The sequence below is a fragment of the Thunnus albacares genome, chromosome 18 (assembly GCF_914725855.1).
Source record: "Thunnus albacares chromosome 18, fThuAlb1.1, whole genome shotgun sequence".
Classification (NCBI taxonomy): Eukaryota; Metazoa; Chordata; class Actinopteri; order Scombriformes; family Scombridae; genus Thunnus; species Thunnus albacares.
In genome coordinates, this window is record NC_058123.1 from 12112698 (window position 1) to 12134728 (window position 22031).

The 22031-nt window shown below is 40.8% G+C and overlaps 1 protein-coding gene across 8 annotated transcripts in view; it reads right to left on the reverse strand.

Annotated features, from left to right (window-relative positions):
* The window catches only part of nedd4l (NEDD4 like E3 ubiquitin protein ligase), a 52536-nt gene that overhangs the window by 25197 nt on the left and 5308 nt on the right, over positions 1-22031 (reverse strand). For 2 of the 8 annotated variants that reach the window (XM_044332869.1, XM_044332868.1), the window contains exons 1-5: positions 10414-11809; positions 3332-3382; positions 1875-1936; positions 1407-1509; positions 519-673 (exon numbers count right to left, since the gene is read on the reverse strand). In XM_044332869.1, the coding sequence (XP_044188804.1) occupies positions 519-673; positions 1407-1509; positions 1875-1936; positions 3332-3382; positions 10414-11496 (1454 nt within the window). In that variant the 5' untranslated portion in view covers positions 11497-11809. Of the gene's footprint in view, positions 1-518; positions 674-1406; positions 1510-1874; positions 1937-3331; positions 3383-4104; positions 4141-10413; positions 11811-15835; positions 15890-16333; positions 16373-18086; positions 18169-22031 lie in introns of those variants that run through there. The other 6 variants (XM_044332873.1, XM_044332870.1, XM_044332875.1 and 3 more) reach the window with 5 other exon arrangements.

The following is a 22031-nucleotide window of genomic DNA, read 5'->3' on the forward strand; positions in this document are numbered from 1 at the left end:
AGTGAGCACACAGACCCCCAAGTGTAAAAGTAATGGAGCATTACTGGGATTAGTAACTGTAATTTAATTACTGAATTTCAAAGTAATCCTTACACTACTTATTAATGAAAAAAGTAATAATATTACTGTATTGTGTTACTGCAACACTGATTCTGAATGAGCCAAAGTGAATTTGAGAAAATAATAAGGATATATAATATCTCTGGCTTTAATTTAGTCTTTAATTTAATATCTCTAGCTCTAGCTATCCAACCCACTGCTGTGTCTCACCTACCCTCTTTTCTTTAAGATAGTGACTGGAGTAAAACTAAAATTATTCTGCAAATATTGTAGGCATGTCAGCCGAGAACCTGCCTAATATGTGAGTTTAATAGTCAACCTGTGTAATAAAATGTACACTTTAAAACTGACTGTTTAGGTCTATTGTACAGTTTTGGTGCTGAACTAAGATTTTCTTCTGAAACTGATGTAAAAATATACTTTAAACCTAAACACATAAGAGGGGAGATCAGGCGTACATGTTGGAGGGCCGTTTCCACTGTGTAGAGCGGTTGTTGTGGTTGACAAAGTAAGTGCGTCCCAGGTTGTCCACCTTCTCTTCCCAGCCTGGGGGCAATGGTGGCAGCAGCTGCTGGGGTCGCTGAGACCCTGAGTCTGCATTCTCATCCCATCCCTGAAAGGAAAAAATTCAGATTTTATCTGATAATGATATTGACATTAAGTTCATGAGTCAACCTGCTGTAATACATTTCCTTTTGCTAGTCAGTGCACACAGGTGAAAAAAAAAGATTGAGAATGAGGGACAGTGAGAATATGAAGTGATGGGAAGTGAGCAGAATGACATTTCCATTTTTGTATTTTTTCTGCAAATGTCACCTTAACTGTGAATCCTTTCACTGTCTGTATAGGACCTATCACGCGATCTAGCACTCTATTACTTATACATACACATCCAATCTTGTGGAGTCTGCAAGAAAATTCACACTTCAACACATACACATGTGAGAACACACAGAAAGTAAAAGAGGAGAAGCTCCTATTTCTCAAAATAAGGAGCACTATTGTACAGTAAATGGTTTTTCCAGAACCTGACCTGGAAAAGACTCCCACCAGATTCTGGCAGCAAGATGCTGTCGGAATTCTTAGAAAATAGAATAAAAAGAAGAGTGATCCTCTCTCCTCTCACTCTTAGCAAAAACCACTCTCACATTTCTACTGGTTCCTAAGTGGGACGCTCTCTTTCATCTTTAAGCTTAGAACTATGTTTTCTTAATGTGGAAGGAAAGAATAAAACTAGAATGTGGTTTGGCTTCAGGTCATTATGAACAAGACTGTCAAAAAGGATGCCTTAGGTAATGCTTAGTCAGCAGTTAAAACTAACTCAACAATAGTGGCCAAGACCTTACCTCAGCCTCCTCCCTCATCTCTCCAGCTTCCTCCTCATGTCCTCCTTGTTTGGGCAGATAGGCCATCTTCAGACGCAGGTAACCCTTCACCCTGGACTTGTGACTGGAGAGATAACATCAGCAGAAACGGACCCACATTAAAACAGTACATTAAAACCAGGTGGCCTGTGTCTTCAGAGTCCTTAGTAGGCTAATGCTTATAAATGGAAGGGAGTTTCCAAACTGCCTCTTAGCACCAGATGGTTTTTCACCTTCAGTGTACGACTGACCCCAAAATGACACCAGTCTACATAGTGTTGCAAGCCATGATTTAAGTTACTGTCAGTTATAATAATAGTTGTCAGTGTCTATCTTCTTGCTAATCGGGGCAAATCAGACACAATTTAACCTTAGAACTAACTTTACTGGTATCTATTGTCACTGTTTACTTGTCACGGCCTGTTTGTTACTTCTGACCTTCTTACTGACCTTCTGGGCCGTAAGAGGAAGTCTTTAAATGTGTAAGGACGCTCCATGGCAGGGTCCTCCGTCTGCAAATTAAGAGGAGATATTTGTTGACGGCAATCAATTGTACACAAAAGCAAATACACATGTCAGATGGTATCAAAATATCACTCATGAGTTTACAGCACAGCAGCAGTCCTCTGCACAGCCACCCCAGGATCATTATGCAATCCGGAGCTTCTCCTGTTACATATTGAACAGCAGAAAAGGTCTTTTGTAATTCACAGCAATCTCCCACTGCTCTCTGGAAGGGCCAAACCAGTCCACACTGGCTGCTCACCACATAAGGCTCTGTAACGTACCACTGGATCAGACTGTCAGTTTCCATATCTCAAGAGCGATCTCAAACACAGGTTTGTTTAAAAAAAAAAAAAAAAAAAATTAAGACATGATGAAGTTGCTGGAGCCAAACTGTCCTTGAGATCTTAGATATTAAGAATTGCTATTAGGTTTTATAACTTGTACATCAGCATCAGGTTCATGAAACTGTGTTTGGCTACTAGATTGCTTGAGATGAGTCAGAATTGCTGACCTGATTCATAAAAAGTAAAAGAACAGTAGCTACGAGAAACGTAGAATAAGCTGATGACTAAAGTAACGTCCAGTAACTGTGAATAAGACTGTAGTCATGCACAAAACACACATCACACCATCTACAAGAGCAAATGAATAGCTTATTCAAGCTCTGTCAATTTGTTTAATGACTAAAATAAGATTTTCAGCATTTGCTGCATCAGGACACAACATCCTCTACCCTGTCCACTCACTTCACCTCTCGAGATGACTCAGCTGCAGCTTTTATCTGCTACTAATTCTCTGGGCCTATGGGAGCCAAACAGGACATTAATAATTAACCCTCGCACCTTTTACTGATAAGCTTTTAAGGTTCACAACTTAGACAGAACTTCAAAGAGCCACAACCACAGTTTCTAACTGAACGAAGGAGCTGCTGCTTCAGAATGAGCTTCAGGTCCCATTCATTTACATCAAATCTATATCATAAATATTCCCAAGCAGCACACACTGGTTCTGTATGTTGTTGTTTTCTAAATCTGTTATTTCACAGAAGTCAACAGTTTCCAAGCGAGTGTACCTGTGAATGTGTGCATTTGACTGGTATGGCTTTTTCCATTAGTTCTGAGGGTAGCCCGCCCTCAGGACACTCACCTCTGTTTATATTGTAGACAGCCCTCGGAGAGCTCAGCTGTTTGATCACAAGACGCTACTTGTGTGGCGAGCATTTTCTCACACTTAAGACTGACACACACACAAACACACTTTTTGTCTGACCTTCACATAGGTTAATCAGGCAGAGCAAAATTGAAGATAAAAAACAGCTGAGTATTCAAAACGGTTTAAACTGTCAAACTGGCCACACACACACACACACACACACACAGACACAGATGTACATAACTCACCGGCAAATGACTGAGAGGAACATCAACTTGTCCCAGGAAATCATCTCTGGTCTAGAGAAGAAAAACAAAAAGGTCACATTCAGCAGCTTAATTTTAGAAATAACAGGTTTTTGAATGTGTCTGGGGAGAAATTTCCAGCAGGGGAAAAGAGGGGTAAACCACAATGTTGAGGTCAATTATCTAGTGCACCAGAGGACCTGCCAGCATTTTGTGTTTGTCATAAACAGAGAGAAAGAGACAGATTTTCATTTCATGGACAGCTCCATCCAGAAATAACCTCTAGTCTTTTTTATGGACACCTGTGGTGATCTGAAAATCTCAGATGGCTGCAAAATAGTAAATCATGTTTCAGCAATTTCTGATACATTTTACTAAAATGATCATATCATATTTGCTAATTTGATGTGACTAATGCGGTGACAGTGCTTTTATCTTCACTACGAATCAGCACAGATCTCTACAGGTGTCCAAGCAAAAAGCTCAGGGTTTATGGACAGGCCTTTGGTATCACTTCATAGGAAAAGAACCCGTGAACCCAGCAAGGAAAAATAACATCCACTGCTACCAGATAGAAGCCACGTTCAGCCAGACACAGGAAGAGGAGGATTGATGTGACAACAGGAAAGAACCAGGGAAGGTTTGTGTTTCAAATTAAAGAGGCCCGTAGATTTGTCCATCCTTTTGCCGTAATTAATGCAGACTGAGAGGAAAAGGGGGAGATTGACGGATGATTGAGCTGCACAGCAGCAGCCCCCAGTGGGGGCGATGATTACCTGTCCGAGATGGAAAAGCCCATTCTTGGTAGTGGCCTGTGTGTGGGATACAACTCATTTAGACAACAGGGATTAACTAACAATAATGTCTGTTTGTAGACACTGGTTTAACAGGCAGTGAGTGTTTCTCAGCCTGACATGTGACTCACCTGTGGATTGTAGGAGACTTAAATGTGTTGAAAATGGGTCAACAATAAAAACAAAGTAATAAGAACCTACCCTCCCAAAAAAAAGAGTGATCCTGCAATCTACTGCACAAGAAGATGTTCAATTATTCTTCAGGTTTTAATCTACAATAAAAGGACATTTAAATGTCATCAGCAGAGAACTTTTTTAATGAGCTGAAATGTGTGACAAAAAATTAAAACCACTGGCCTTGTACCAATATTTCACATTGATCTAAAGTTAAGGTGTACAGATACCACAATTGCTTATTTTGATCATCAGAAGGAAAAAGAATAAGCAGTGCAGGGAGCGAGTGCACTGGACTCCCACTACAGTTAACAGACCTGGAATTCAATGGTGAAAGGTTACAAATGAGTCACATAAAAACTGTGAGTTATTAATGCACAGGCACGTAAACAGACCCTTGTGAATACATGTGTACTTTCTCTCACACACACACACACACACACACATCCACCCACCTACATTCAAGCACACACACACACACACACACACACACACACATACACACACACAGAGTTTAAACTATTTCTTCTTGGAAACCTGGAGCCACTACTTTATAATTTACCGCAGTATCTGTTTTCATTTCCTAAACTGACCAGACAATTCATTTACTGAATGCATAACTCCCAACTAATTCAAAACAGTGAAACGTAAGCTTTATCTGAACTAGGAGGGAGCAACAGAAGCAGCCCAGACCGCAGCACGGTGTCGTATTACACTCTTTCACATGTGTTGATCTGTAACTTCAATGTGAAGTTGTGAAAGACTTTGTTTTGAAAAGCGCTCTATAAATAAAATGTATAATTACACCTAGTGTTGCAAAGAATTCACAAACCAGCCAAGACTCTCAGCACTGATCACTATGAGCATTTATTCTTGACCTCATTTGCTACTATGCTTCAACGTTTAACAATAACGGCTGAGACCTGTAGCTTGTAACCTATGAAACAGCCAGTAGTGATGGCAGTATCCTATGTGACACATGTGCTCTTGGGAGACAAGGCCGTTTTTTTTCTATCCTTAACCGTAACAAGCATTTTAAGCTGCGGGTATGTGTATGCAGTGGGATATAATTGCAGAGTCATCTAAGGGTCACAGTTGAGCCTGCAGCTGCCTCCCAGGGCCAGGTTACACTCAGAGAGGGAGGGTGCCACGAATGACCAAGAGAAGGAGGAGGGACGAAAGGTGAACGAGGCCTGTGGCAGATGAAGTGCTATAGAGCTAGAAAAGAGTTACAGTATAAACACTTAAAAGGTCAGTCCACCCCAAAAACAAAACACTTAAATTGCATTTAGCTGTGGAGACAGTTGGGGTTTTTAATATCCGTCTCGGTGTTTCCGCTGGTAACATTTTGTGGGCCGCCGTGGCAAAAAAAAAAAAAAAAAAAAAAAAAAAAGTTCCGCAATGAATCATCTGTAAGGTGGTCGTAAAACTCAGTCCTAGCTGTCTTAAGTCAATGTTTTTCTCGTCTTGACGTTCCAATATAATAAAACTTGTTTAATAACTCCTCAAATACCGCCAACACACACACACGATAGACGATGAATTAACAGTGTTATGAGTCGGTGTTTAATTTGGCATGTATCTGATCCACCAATCGGCATGTATTTTAGTGAAAAGCATAGCACAGCTAACCAACAGAGGCTGGTAGTGAAAAAAAAAAGCCAAAATGTAAAGTTTGTGCGCAAATACGGTTAATCTTTATGGGTTATATTGATGCTGAATTGACAAGAAGACTGTCGACATATGACACCTTTTATCTTGTGTTTCTAGAGTTATGCGTTATTGCCGACACACGAGGAATTGTCAATATGTCATATTTCTTAAAGGGAGTTTGGTGTAACATTAATATTTTCCCCAGAGAGGGCAGGGAGCTTCAGTTTAATTCAAAGCGATAATTTGTATATTATTCAATATTATATGTGTGTGCGTTTGTATTACTGACAGTGGCTGATCAGGCTCATTATCAGCTAATTGCACTCAGTTTCTAACGGCAGCATGCAGTAAATGTTTGCCCTTTGCGTGCGTGTTTATTAAACTACCTTCCTAATTAAACCTGATGTGCTTGATGAAAGCTCAGCATTCTTGTTGCCCTGTAGCTTCGCTTTTTATGAGTCACATTAACATTTATTCGTCCAGATAAAAAGCTAATATTTCCCTGTATAATATGACCTCCTCTTTCTGTCAGCTGCTGTGTGTCCACAGTGTTATTTACTGGTCTTTCACACATTTTCAGGCCAGTTGGAGGAGTTAAATCTGTGACTTTCTGCCTTTGTATAATTAACCAGGCTGCTGCTGTTTTTACTTTATTTCATGCAGTTTGCAGGATTTCCAAACAGTAATACTCCAACATCTAGCAGCTGAAAGTGCTCTGTTCAGATAGTTAATGGTTGACGGTGGTTTCTGTGGCTAGCTGTTTAATCTGTGTAGCTGTTTCAATGTTATAAAAATACCTTGTTTTTCCCTACACATCCTGGGAAACCTGGAAATTTAAGGCTTTTTTCAAGTGAAGGCTACATGTTTTGAAAAACGCTGACCCCCCAAAAAAGTTTATTTGTAAAAAAAGAAAAAAAAAGTTGTTAATAACAGGAACATCAGTGTGTGGTGTCGCTTCTCTTCACAGCTTTTGTTTTTCAGTTATAACTGAATTAATTAATTAATTCTCTTTTTGTTTTTCAGAACAAACCACTGCACACAAAAGGGCAGCTGTAGCCAAAATCAGCCTCTGTTTCTGTTCTATTGTTCAACAGTTTTTCTTCTTGTAAATTTCCACCAGGACCAGGATGGGAAATAATCTCAAAACAAAACTAGTTGTAGTCTTGCAAATAGTGACCCTGCAAGATCCCCAGTCTTTGCAAAATCTTACAGTCTGTGACTAAACTCAGTGACTAATGACACATTGTCTTTATATGTGAGAGGGCGTCAGACTTAAGTCTTTTAAGTCTTTTCAAAAGTCCTCTCGTGTATGGGAGGCATAATCCAAAGCCTTAGTGACTCAACCGGGAAGCCCGATTCCAGCAGGCCGGGAAGTACCCCCCAACCCGGTTCGCATTGCCCCCACAGCAAATCTCTTGTTTCACAGGAAACACTGCATATCTGTGATTTCTGTTGCAACCCCAAAACAAAAGGAGGCAAGTACAATTTAATTTGTGGCACACACTGCATTTTAAAAGAAAACAACAGAGCAACATGTCTTTCCAGAACCAACATCCGTTACTCTTAGGGACTATTTCATTTCAAGTTCTAATGAAAACTGTGTTCTGTGGGTTTTCCACAGAAACCAGGACTTTGTTTATGGAAGAAATATTTTTCGTTTCTGTGAGAGCAACAAACAAATTTCACTGAACTCCACAGTACTGAGGCGTAGAAATCCGAGAAACATCTTAAAACCTGGACCAAAAAGAAACAAAACTATCAGCATGGCTATATACCACAAGAAGTAACTTGATTTGAGATTTGGGTCGTTTGGATGGACCAACCCTTCATGAGCAAACAGTGATAAGAATTAGAAACGCTACTGTAACTGCATGAAGAAGTAGTAACAGATCGAGAGTTTATGATATAGGGTTACCTGGAACACGTCCAGGCTGGCACTGAGGTGTGAAAAGGCTGTCTCACCTACTCAACAGTCTCTGTGTTGACACAACTGAATTACAATGCCATGCAACTCTGAGAGGTCAGAGCTGACAGAGAAAACCCCTTCACAACAATACTAATCTGAATCCCTCTCACATGCTACTGGACCAAAATAAAGACAGCGTCCCCCGCCATCCATCCACAATCCCCTCTCAGGTAAATATAGCAAGCCCGGTGGCCTGCAAGAGCTCTTTGTGAATGGCAACTGAGGGGAGGGGGGGCGGGGGAGGGGGGTCTAGGCAGGGCTGTAACGAGGGCACGGCACAGTGGCATAGCTGTCTGCAGCTAGTCTAGCTGGCACACACACACACACACACACACATACACACATACACACACACACACACAAAAGCACACGTGCATAGTGTCCCATGCAGGGCACTCCAACTCCAGACTACCAGTTGGGGAAGACCTGTCATTATGGTCTATATGAGGATTTCCTTGTTGCATGAGAAACGGGATGCCCTGGGGTAACACAATACCACATCTTAAAAAAAGGGAAAGGGGATGGTGTGTAAAATACATTCAAGTGGGCACTAAGTGCTGTCAAAAATACAACTAAAAATAAGTTAGGATTGTAGATGCATTAGTGGGTAACAGCAAATATTAGCAAGCCAATCCACAGGTCCCTCACTCTGACTCTGAATGATAAAACCAAAGAGATATTTTACAAAAGCTTACGTTTATATCACATGTGGGTTAAATGTTAGCAATGCTTAGCCTAGTGTGGATACCTTTGTGGAGTAAGTGTTATTCATGTGATGAAAACATAGCATAGCACCATCCTCATGCAGGAGTTTTAGAGTCAGAGATGAAACCTGGGGCACTGAGGCACACTACAACAAAATGCATCTTATTGGAGCAGATAATTACACAATGATGTCACGTAATTTTGTTTTGTATTAAGTATGATTCATTATCACCTCCGAGGTGTCGCAAGAAAATTCAAAGGGGGTCATGAGATGATGAACACGATAGGAAAGCAGAATAAATACATTTCTGCAACACAAAATACTTTTTTTTTTTTGCTGCTCTAACCTTCAAAATCAACCTGAGAGGGAAAAAACACTGTTTGGCTAACTGGTCACAACATAGATACATACAACTTGTGACAAGAGGTTGTAAATATACATTGCTTCATTTTCAGAGGTCACAACCACTGGGAACAAGTGGTATAGCAGATTAAATGTCCAGGTTGTATAAATTAAAAAGATTTAGACAGGCAAATGTTTCAGTTTTATATAATCACTCCAGACTCCTGGCAGCATACACTTCATGAGAAACTACAGAGATTAATCCTTATATAGTCAAAGATTTTAAATATCTATTATATATTACTTTCATCAGCAACATGAGTTTCAGTTTATTAAGAGAAAAAAATGGGCTACATAACATACTGCTGCTGAAAAGTCCAATATCTAAATTGATTTAAGCAGAAGCTTAGGAGCGATGAATTAGGTAATGTGACGCACTGTTTATTAAAATGAAACCTTTAGATCTGTTCTGCTTTCAAAGTTTGAGCTTCGCATGAAAAGGAGAACAGACAGCGACATCAAAAGAATTCAGCCTTTCGGGAAACTACTGATACGGACAGCTTGTTCAACTTCTTGATCGTCATTTGGGCTGTAACGACATCTTAGCGCTTAATCACTCACGGAGCAGCTGCTAGGATACAGATCCATACCAGCCTAGAGCCAAAGAAGACATGCCGCCTGCCCGCTCTCAAAATCAACAACCACGCTCGAAACAGACTAAAGATAGAAACAGCCAACTCTCAAAGAGCACTGGCTGCAGTTATGGGTATAACCAAACTTTAGTGTCACATTTCTGTGAAACAGAAGGCAACAAGTGCAGAGGGAGAAATTATCCATTCATCCAGGAGCCTGTTCCTGTTTTCCTTTCGTGACTGAATTGGCTTATGTGTGTAAAATTTCAAATGCCTGTGGTCATGAAGTGAAAGAAAGCCAGTGTGTGTGTGTGTGTGTGTGTGTGATTTAGCTCAGCAATCCTGTCTGTGCTTTCACTTCCCAGAATGTCACCACCCTCTTCCTGCACCATACGGATCACTTCTCATCAGGGCTAAATTCAGTGAGTGAAATGAGTGAAATTCTAGCAACTTCACAAATTATATATGAAACACTAAATACATCCCATATTACAGAGTATAAATTTCACTCTGATTCTCATTTGTTACGTCCATGCACCTACTAAATACTTCCCCATCCTCTGGCTGTACAACACAAGCTATCATGTATTCAACTAAATGTCATATGAAAGAGAAGACCCATTCACTGTTAGTTGCAATTGTTTACTATTCAGTCTAAAATTAAGACTACAACACTGCAAATCTTGTGTGTGTCTTTATAATCTTGCAAATTTCCACAGTCCTTGGAAAACCTTAAATCTTCAATCTTTTTCCATTAAAAAAAACTTTTTTTGACAAAAAGGATAACAGTCCTACTAAGCTTTTCCTATAATCTTTACCTTGGGATTATTCCTTGTCGAATCACTGCCATGGCTCACATCCTGATCTCCACCTCCGCCCGGAGTAAAATAAATCTTGAAATGAGGCTGTCTTCTAGGGGTATCCCCACTGATTTTAAAAGTACAGCCGTTCGATCTGTTGCTTGCTTCCATTCTCTGTGTTTCCATATCAATGTGGTTCTCCTCTATAGTTGGGCTATCTTGATTTCCAAGCAAAAGCCTCTGATGAGACAAGCTTCTCCCCAGTCGGATTCTGGGGTAATGCACCATACGGCTGCCGCTGGAGTTGGCAAATCCGACATTGGTGCATTCTTCCTGGGATGCAGCAGCCTGTTGCCTGCCCTGGTTCTGATCCTGGTTCTGATTTTGCTGGAGCTGAAACACTACTCTCTGTGTTCCTCCGTTAGCACCAGAGCTCTGGTCCAGGCTCTGCTGCTGGACAGACCAGCCAGTACCACCGTAAGGGAGGATTCTGAAATGCTGGATGTCAGATCCGTCTTGAGAGTTCCTCTGGATACAAATACCCCCAACACTGATACCAGGTTGGCCTCTGCTATACATAGTATGGCCATTGGAACCAATACTAAACACCCTGCGCTTGGGCAGGTTCAGCTCTGTTTGAGAGTTTAAAGAATCTGGGCTGTAGTATGGAGGAGGTGGATGTCGTGGAACGTCGGCTTGGATTTGTGGTTCTGTGTAGGCAGGCGCAGGTCCTGGAGGAGTATAACAGGGTGGTGGGACATCATCAGCGTGGCCACTGGAATCTCCATTACTTGATCCATTGGAGCGCTGGAGGGAAATGTGCATGGAGGAACTCTTGGTGGGCCGTGGTTCAGCGTAGGCAGCAAGCTGGGGTATGAACATGGAGGAACTCCGTTTAAGCGAAGGGTCCAAGCGCAAAGCAAAAGGTGGGACGTGCTGCTGAGCTGGCCCCTGAATAGGCCTCGATATTGGAGGTGGCCGCATACGGAGTGCTGTGACCACATCATTGTCTCCCTGCTGCTCCTCTGAGTCTCCTTCCAGTATCTCCGGGGCTGTGTTACTGCGGCCAGAGCCAAAGTATAAACGCAGACGTTGTGCCATTTTCACCTCACGTCCCACAGCTCCCGTTCCCTCTCACTTTCTCTCTGACTGGTTTGGTTCTCTCCTCTGGCTCTCGTCTCACTCTCCTAGTGTCGCCCACTTCTCTCCTTTGGCTGGCTAGATGACTGAGCCCCTTTTTTTTCTTCCACACTCTCTCTCGCCTCTCATCCCCCCCCACCCCCCACCCCTCTCTGAGTCTCTTCCACAACTTTCCTTCCCACAGTAAACTGCACAGAGGAAAAAAAGTCACACCACAAAAACTAAACAGCCACTGCAAGAGAGCTGACAACTTTACACTACGCACTCAGGAGTGGAAGAGTGAAGGCTAAAGAGAGAAAGGGGGAGGGGGAGAAACAAAATAAAGAAGAAGGATCCCTGCCAGACTCTTAGCACTACTAAGCACTAGCGACAGACATCAGAAATAGCCTGAGCCGAGTGATGGCCAGCATTCCTGACATGATTGGATAAGAGCGGCCGGCGCTCCTGGTTTCCGAGGTGACAGTGGGTTGCCTGTCAGTCATGTGACTACAAATGGCCCCACCACCTCCTGTTACCACCCAATGCTGCCCTCAAGTGCCAACTGGGCCCCCAAACACATCCTACTCACAACTGTCCATCCCTCCCTCCATTTACATGACTCTTTCCAACACCTGTCCATTTCCCTTCCTCCATACTTCACATCACTGTCTTTGCTCTTAACTCCACATAGTTTGGTAGTTTTTAACCCTGATAACTTATCTCTTAATTGTGACATTAACTACCACTTCATTCCTTCACCTGAAACTGCTATCTGACTTAGTGCAGCTGAGTTTCACTTCTGTCTTTATTATTAAAAGATATTTTAAGTCACTTCTCTGAAAACATCACTGGTAAGTATGACCCTCCTTCCTCTGATCTGATCTGCATCCCGCCATCACCCCCAGGAGAGGAAGGTAGGAACAGAGCCATTAATCTGTTGTATACAAACACACAATTCAACATCCATACCCTCTAGAGACAAACAGAGACACCGGCCACAACATGAAGCGAAGACGTCTTTGCTTAATGACCCACTAACACTACTCGGAGCCAATACTCCCACTAAAGATGCTAAATTCATCAACAAATCTGGAGGATGAATTGAACCGTGTTACTTCTTGTGGCTCGGAAACAGAAAAAAAAAGAAGCACGAGGAAGTTGTTGCTAAAAATGGACCAGAAAAAAAAAGGCAGTGGCAGAGAAAGGAGCAGAATATCTGACAGATAGCAGCTTTGATAACACAAAGAGCACAGTCCTCTCTGGGAAAATATATCCAAGTATTCTTCAAAGAGAATAGACATACGGCGTCTTCAGTACACAGCCAAACACTTAAATGTCTGCTGGTTTTATGGGCCACTCTCTGTTTGCATCCCAAAACCACTCAAGATACAACTCAGCTGTGATGCTAGTCTGTGATGCTGAAATTAAGCAAATTATGATGTTTAAGCACTTGTAATATACTAATTGGACACAGTATGAGGTAAAACCGAGACACACATCTAAACGACATACTGTACATTAATGAGACAATGCTTTACACTGCTATACAGTAAAATGATTCACCAGCATATCAGCATGTGAAAATGGGGGTCTAGGCTACTTTGCCTTGAGGCCAGAGTTAGTGGGGAGGTTGTCCGCCTTCATACACAGAGGTGACAAAGCCCTTATGATAATTTGGCCTTTCAGAGAGAGTACAGTATAGGCTCCAAAAGTGGCTGCCTTGATCCAAGCGTGACTGCTTCGACCGGCACGTCCTGATTTTGACAAGCGCTTGTTGTCCTGGGATCGACATTTTTGTATGATAGCCCTGGGACAACAACTGCCTCAGCCAATCAGCGTTTGTGATGTCATCACACGCTGTAAAATATCAACATCTAAATATTACTTTCAGATTGTTTCAATTTGAGTCAAATATATATAGCAATGCTCATCAGTTTTGGCTGGTAGCAACCTGGCAAACTGTTAGCTCACCTTTGCAAGCTAATGTTAGCTTACTTCCATGCTGGCAAAATGCTAATGTGAAAAGCAAATATGCATTTTAATATCATCATAATAATAAATAAATAAGATTTTTTTATATATATTTATATATATATATTTTGCAGGCATCAGAGAGAGCAGGGCTCTCTGTGATGACATCATACAAAATGTTGGTCTCAGGACAACAACCACTTGGCAAAATCAGGACGGGCGCTTATGGTTTAGTCCAAAGTGCGTCACCTTATTGGCGTCAAAAAGCAAGCTGCAACAAGCTGACAGCCAAGCCACTGATGACAGAAAGAGATAAAGGAAGATGACACAAACAAAAGAATTTCTTCTTCTGCGTTGTGGACGAGAGGGCGTCAGGGAGACAGGCGATATTGACTGGAGAGAGAAAGAGCCAAAAAGGAAAAGACTGTGGTGCAAGAAGAAATCGTGGCTTGGCAACCAGTAACACTTAGTGATGACACACTGCCTACAGTGTTAGGCACAGTCAATAAATGTGTGTGTGTGAAATGTTATGAAGAATGTTCTGTATAAAAGAAACAAAATGCCAACGTGTGGTCCAATGGCAGCAAGCCCAGCTTGACAAATGACATAACGCGTCTGCTTCAAACAAAGTACTACTCTGTATTGTAGATCTATTCAGCCTCTTTATATTCTATGTTTAAATGTCAGTCTTCCTATATAGTTCTCTTATATTCTGTAGGCACATTAGTTGAGTCAGTGTAACAAGTGTATCTATAAGTACACCTAATCAAACCACATCTATTGTAACGGCTATAGCACAAAGCTGAGCCAAACCTTTCATCCGATCTGACAAATAAACCATTAACTAATGGACGCAAGAGAACAAGCAGCCCCTTCAAAGAAATATTGGCCAGTGGTGGATGAATTGACTTGGCATGCACCTAGAGATAGACAGAAGAGCGCCTCCTCAGACATATAAGGAGAGGACTGGGCTTAAGGCTGCCTGTGCTGTGCTTTCTTGAGTAACACTCTTCTATACAGCAACAGAGAGCTACCACTGTACTGCTCTTTTTGTAGCAGGCTGCATGCCAGCAATTCCCCTCTACAGTGGGGATGTAGAACGTGCACACACACACACACACATATACGCACTGATTATATCAGTGCACTGCATAAAACATGCACATTAAAGTAATTGAATGAGTTCAAATCATCTACAGAAAATTACAAAAAGACACGATCCAAGCTCAAATCTTTCGACCACCCACAATGACGATCCTCCAAGTACAAAAGCAGTAGACCTGAACCTGTGAGACCCGGACAGAATGTGCCTTATCCAGCCAAGAATATACAATACTGTGTTGGGCTGCATCTGCTGTTTGTTTTATCAAACGTCAAACTGAACATCCAGACCTTCAAGTTACTGAGAAACCATAAGAAACAAATATCACTGCAGATCTAAGCTCCTCACTTCTTCCACAGAACAATTTCTCTCTCACGTCAACAAACACTTCCAACTATTCACTCCTGTGAGGATGCTTTGCCAAGGTGAAGGAACCTTTAAACATGAGTGTCAATTAGTGAATTAATTATCAAGACCTACTTGTGCTGTTTTTAATTGCTGCAACACTTGACATTGTGCCGACCAGAAATTTAATATAGTTGTCATGGCAACTGAAGGCCTACCAACGGGCTAAATTTTACAAATCAAGGAAACTAGTGTTCTCATCTGCGGGGGGAATCTGAGAGATTTGACGTAAGAGGAATGTAGGAGTTGTTAATGTACTACAGTCGTGTAGCAGAGCAATGGAGCTAGCAGATAAACAAGCTGCAGCAATGCCTCTGCCCACTTTTCCTCTTGTGCAACATTGCATTTCTTTTGCATGAATTATTTTGCCAGAGCCTACAGCTGAAATCCCGTGGTATCAAATCTGGCAATGCATCAGAGAGTTCATAGGAAGAAAATTGTAAAGACACAGAAATGCAGTGCAGATAAAGTCTATACAATGAAATCAGTTCCAGGACACTGAGTGAGAATGCAATAAATGGTACGCAGCAATCATCACATTATATTTGGTGACACATTATGTTTCACTGGTACAATTGAAACAAAAACATAGAAGAAAGTAGTACTGGAAACCCAATTATCACAATGGGAAGTGGGGTGAGATGTTATCAGGATGATACAATTTATAAATAATTTAAAGGAGAAACACATTACATGAATTAAAGGAGGCATAAGTATTATGGTGGGCAGAACTCAATAAATCGACTGCTGGTAAAAGCTGTCACAACATAACAGACTAAAATTCAAAGTAATTTGTGCAACAGAGGGAGTGGAGTGTAAGAGGTTATGAAGTGTGAATCTTACCAATCTGTTTTCATCAAACACCTCGAAGAGTAGCCTGTGATTCTGCGGACACACCTGTGTTGGCGACAAAATGACAGGGAAGATGTTAAAGAAGTCATCCAGTGGTTATGTGGCATACAAAGTTAATGCAGGTGTACATGCTTACACACACTTTTTAGGTAACTGCCTGTTTGCCATTGGGTCACAATAATCCCCAACTACTGTGACCAGAAAGTGGACAATCTTGACTACACTGTAATTTTTTTATAATTAACAAGTAGGGAGTTATCATACGCATGTGTCCAAGCTTGTAAAGTCTAATATGGTCAGTTTGATTGCAGTGGTGAAGGAGGTGGGACTCAGTTCTCAATTGAACTGCAACCAAAGATTAACAACTCTAACACTACCACTCTAAAGTAAACAAGTGCAATAACAGACCGTCGTGGAGGAGGATACAGGGAAGAAAGGGAACCTGGCACTTAAATAAAGCACACAAATAGTAATAAAATCTGAACTCACTCTGAAGTAGAATTCCTCGTTCCATTTGGGATTGAGGGTCTGAAACATAAAAGTGTAGATATGGTTAGACTAATAAATAATGCATTGAAGCAAAGTGAACACCATCGTTAGTTTACACAGAAAACAGAACAGATGGATGAAATCTATCAAACTCAGGGTGAGAGAAGAGAAAAAATTAGGCTTGTGTGTTTCTTGTGTGTCAATTATTCTTTTATGTTGTTAGAGGAAGTTTATAGCTAACAAAGCGTCCCAGTGATTGTCATTAGTCCCTAAGTAAACAACCATGAGGATTCTCACCCACTTTCTGGATGGATCAGCTGAGCATGAGACTCTCTCTCAGTCTACCTCACACATTTGATATTTTATTGGTCTGAGAACTATGTGACACTTCTCATTAAAATTCCTTTGGTGATTGAAATGACTTAAACACTAGAATGTCAATGAAGCCTTAATGTCACAAGTCTCTCTGATTAATAAACACTTTACAACATTTTATGGCAGCGATAAATATCATCTCAGTTAAAACAAATGCTGAGTCACAAATAACAAATGAACCTGCTGCCCTTTGACAAACAGCCAATTTAACACTAAAGTCTATAAAACTCTCCTTGATCAAATAATGAAAATACTCAACATGCTATTCCAAATATCAACACTTAGTATGTGTCATTACAAAATTAGATGAAGGCAACTTCTAGTAGCCTAACTGATTTTACTTTTTTTTGTCATATTTGCCATCATTTTTCATGTCTTTTTGCCACAAGGCAAACTCTTAGCTTCAATAACAAAAGATGCCATCAAGGGAGCCCCATTTTAAGACATATAAAGCCCACAGAAGAGCAGAGCAGTGATGCTTCTTTTTCTGCTCCACATAGCAGTGCATTGTCAGCTATTTATAACCTATAAGGCAAGCATGGCCACTGGCAGCATACAGTATGTCTGCCTGCATGGAGGCCTGAGCTGCCTGACTCCAGCAGAGGGTTGGCTGGCAGCAAGCTAACCTTAACCTTAACAGGAAAAGAGACAAAGAAATATGAGGCTGCTTGGCAAAGTAGACATCAGCAGGCTACATGATAGAGTTTGAAGCAAACAGTTTCATCCCTGCATATTATGCATTTCCGCAAATCTTAGCCTCGGGCAGTGAAAAGCATGTAGTGCAGAAATCTTTAGACTTCACTTTATACCCCAGAGCATTCCACAAGCAATGGATATGGGCATTTTGTTTCAAAATCACAGCCCAGTTTAAAATCAAGATTTCTTCTGAATGAAGTTTACACTAATAGCAAGTAATAGCTCCCCCTGCTGTGAATATATTTCCTCCCCTAAATAGGCCACTGGGGTAAAAGTGTTTGGCCAATGTCTCCCCCTAGACTCAAATAGATGCTCCTGAATAGAAAAGGAAGGATAAAGGAAGCTCTGCCTTCTGGTGCCTTCTTGTGGTTTTCCTTTCTCAGGATGATATGATTGCCTTAATTTGAGAAAGTGGCAGTGTTGGGATTTAGGAGGATGTGGATGTCTTAAATCTGCAATTGAAAAGGGGAGGGAACAAAGCCAAATTTAAGTGGCTGTACAGTAAATGACTGGTGCAGGTGGGGGAGGAGATTACTGGGACAGGAGTAGCCAATCTGATAAGGACCAAACATATTAGAGTTTATTAGGTCTGTCTGTGCCAAAGGTCCTTGAAGGACAGATGAAAGAGCAGAAGAATGCTACAGATGGATGCCTGAAAGCCGCTTTCTACTTCAAGACTTACCTTTTTAATGGTTTTTGTTTGGACTAAGGCGAGCTCTCTGTTTTCATCCGCAACATAGAGGGAAAGCTTGACGTAAGGATCGCTGTAGAAACAGACAAAACAGAGGAATAAAAACCATCAGTGGCAAAAAAAGTGATCTTGAGCCTTTCACAGTACTCACTTTGAAACAGCACATCAAAATTCACAGGTGCAAATCGGCTCTCTGCAATATTATGATTATGTACCCAATAATATTTCAAGATGGTTACATTTTCTTTGAAGCTTTGACGTTAATAGGACATACAGATTTCAGTATCCATACCAAAACAATATTTTTCTAGTTGAAAATAATTCAATATTTTAAACAAACAAAATTATGGTTTGAATCAGGCAATATCTAACTAAAGAATAACTCAATTTGACAGAGTTGACAAGAATCTGACCAAGCCAGTAGCAACTTTAAAGTTATAAGACTTTCATGAAATTGATCTCATTTTTCCCATATTATTCATGGCTGGCATTTTTTTCTGCAATAGCATTTCAATGTATTTACATTCAGTACTTATAATAGTTTTTAAATCGGTGGTGGCGGAGTACACCATTCCTGCACTGGTTCCAAGTTGCCTACCTAAGCCATACCTGTGCCTTACTTAAGTTAGTCCAATTTCCAATGTAACATCACATTATCTGTGGCCGCAGGTGTCAGAGCCTGTATTGCTCAGGCTACATTCAAACACACTGTTTGCATTAAGACCTGAAACCTGAGTCTACCACAAACAACCCCTCAGATAAAAACTGCTTGCATTTGGGTACTGTAAGATAAGGCTATAATGTGTTATTGACAACACAGAGTGCTAAAAATAGAAACTGCGGAAATGTTTTGAGGTGAGCAGCACAAATAGTAAGCGGAGTTTATATGACTGTGCTATTTAAAAACCGCCAAATGGTTTATTTGAAGGTGCTGACAGTGTGGAAATCTCCAGCGAGGTCTAGATAGAGATGCAAAGCTCCACTATTCACTGGGCAGGCAAATTACTCCTCTGATCTCAGTCCCAGCAGGCAACACAAGGTACAGTGTCAGGTAGCCTATAACCTTTCCAAAACCTCACGTTGATGAAAAACTTCATTTAAGTCCAAGGTTTTCACATTACAAACAAACCTGGATAACAAAATCAGTTTTACAAGTTATTTGTTACTTGTTGTGATTACAACTTTTACATCGACACATCTCTGTTATTATGTGGATACAGCAAAAAGCAGGAAGAATGTGGAAAGGTGGCCATGTCAACAAAAACAAACATGGTGGCTGTGCTGTCTTTACTCATGATTCTGTATTGTGCTCGTATTTATGCCCCTTTCATAGTACGCAACAGACACATTTACTATCAGTCAAGTGACTGCTACTGTATGGATGAGGGACGTGAGATTACCGCTGAGAGCAGATTGTGCTCAAGTACTTCGGTGAAGCTAAGTGGATGTGAAACTCCAGGATAAGTGATGGTGTTTAACTCTTGCTGAGATCTAAATACAACATGAGACATGGACATCTAGAGACATCGATGTCCATGTCTGATCTCTGTTTCATAAATATGGTCTCATTAGATTATGTTAGGCCTATATTATTTATGATCAGTCGATTAATCGATCAGTTGCCAACTATTAAGTTAACTGTCAACTATTTTGGTGATCGATTCGTTTTGGGTCATTTTTAAGAAGAAAATTTCCAAATTCTCTGATTCTAGCTTCTCATATTTTCTGGTTTCTTTATGATAGTAAACTAAATATCTTTGGGTTCAACATTCAGACAAGCACGCAATCAGCAAATAGAAACAACGCAATTAAGGCCAGGCAGTCACAATCAATAAATAATTAATAAAAACCGTTACAAGAGTCATAAAAAACATCAGATAATAAAGCTTTAAAATCTACAAAGGGTATGAGAGACTCACCCTGTTTGCAGTTCATTCCATTTAACAATGTGCACAGTATCTGAAACTGGTTCTGCCAAGACTAGTGCAAACATATGAGACGTCTACGGTTACGTAGTTACTGGATCGTGTACTATAGTTACAAGATTTAAACGTTAGACGAGATGTGAGGTAGTTTCATATCATATATGCATTACACAGAGAATTTAGTGTATTCTTTTGAACAACTTTGACTTTAATAAATTCACCATAATGCTTATGGTGCAATTCCCTGCAACTGTACTGTGTATCCTTAAATAACTTCAGTCAATGTAAACATACATAACATAACTTTTCTGCAGTGTGGAAGTAAAATAACAAGCTGCAGTCTACATGAAGAATACAAACACATCATCTTATTCTTCACAGCGATACAACAATGTTAAAATCCTTCTTCTTCCCATGCTCTGGGTGAAGCATTAGTGTTGTGTTGCATTTCCTGTGTAGTAAATGACATTTTGATTGCAGTGGGTAGATTTAACACAAAGGTTTAGAAAATCCATTAGAATCGCATTTCAAACCATCAATAAATGTGTTTTAAATCTCATTTGCCATAATCAGTTTCCATCCAGACTTGATATAAGAGATTCAATCAGAATATAGATATATAGCCAAAATTTGATTTGGTCTGCCAGTCTGAGAGCAGCGAGGGAAACAGTTGAGAGTGAGGAAAGGAAGAAGGCAGAAAGGATGGGAAATATTAAAAAAAAATAAGCTACAAAAAGACGTAAAGAAAAACTGCTGCTACTTGATTGCTAATTAACATCTCCAGGAACCCCACAGTCTCTAATTGTGTGTTTGTGTGGTTCTGTGATGTGCTGTGTCTAAACAAAAACAATGGGCCTACTGTATGTCGGCCGCACTGAGAGTCCTCCTTGTCTACTTCCCTCTATCAACAAAAGTCCTGCCGAGGGAGACAGACAGGCTACTTCAGGTCAACACCGGCAGATGAAAGCTAACATGGGCCGACCTAACATGGGTCAAATATGGTAGCTCCGTCCGCTTGTTGTTTGATTGCATGTGAGTTCCTCCAGTTTCTATCAACACCTCGCAAGAAAAACGAAAACAAAACCTCACAGTCTTTCATTTAGTCTTCAAAAAGCACAATAGAACAAAAGTAGCTGTATGACAGAATACAGCAGATACAGGAACAGGTTTGGAGCAAAAAGAAGAAAAGAACAAGCCAGCACTGTTTGAGCATCTTATGAGATGACAGACTGCCAACTCAGCCCTGTCTCCTGTGGTAGCTAGCCACACATCGAGACCTCATTCAGTGTTTCTTCATTACAGTTCAGTTTTCTCCTGAGCCAGGCTGAGCTGTCCTGCCAGCAGGGCATCAGGATGCTAACACATGCACTCTCTGGCATGTGAGTAGCACTCACACAGTGCTAAACATGCCAGGCTCTTTCTCTGACAATGTCATCTTTCTCACAGCTCAGACACAATGCATCACTATTAACAACAGTAGAAACAGTGTTCTAATCTAGATGAGGCTTACGCTCGTCATACAGAGATTTCAGCCAAATACCAACCGCATTTAAATATTGCAGTTTTTTTCCATAACTGTTCCCGGGATCAAATAATTGAATTCTGATTGTGTGAGTAAAGCTTTGCCCCAAATGGGCGTTGTCTCATCTAGACTATTCTTGGACCTTCTTGTGTTTGTTGTCTACCAGCACAACTTATTTATGAGGAGAAGGCAGTTAAATAATGGTAATGTGCAACCTCCAGTGGGGCAGCATGTTCTGAGCACTTCTAAGGATTGCATTACTGCAAAAGTGCTGTATGCATTTGTGTTACATTTTCATGTACAGACCTATCTGGATATTTATTTGCACCTTTGTGGGCCAAAGAAGTGACTCAGCCTTCTAATAATCTGCTTTCAAGGGAGTGTATTGTGGGAATGGATGCAAAAAAAGCAACTGTAGACACTAACTGACATATGTATCCCTAGATACAATCTTATTTTTGAACAATAGAATTAGTATCACTCTCTTCC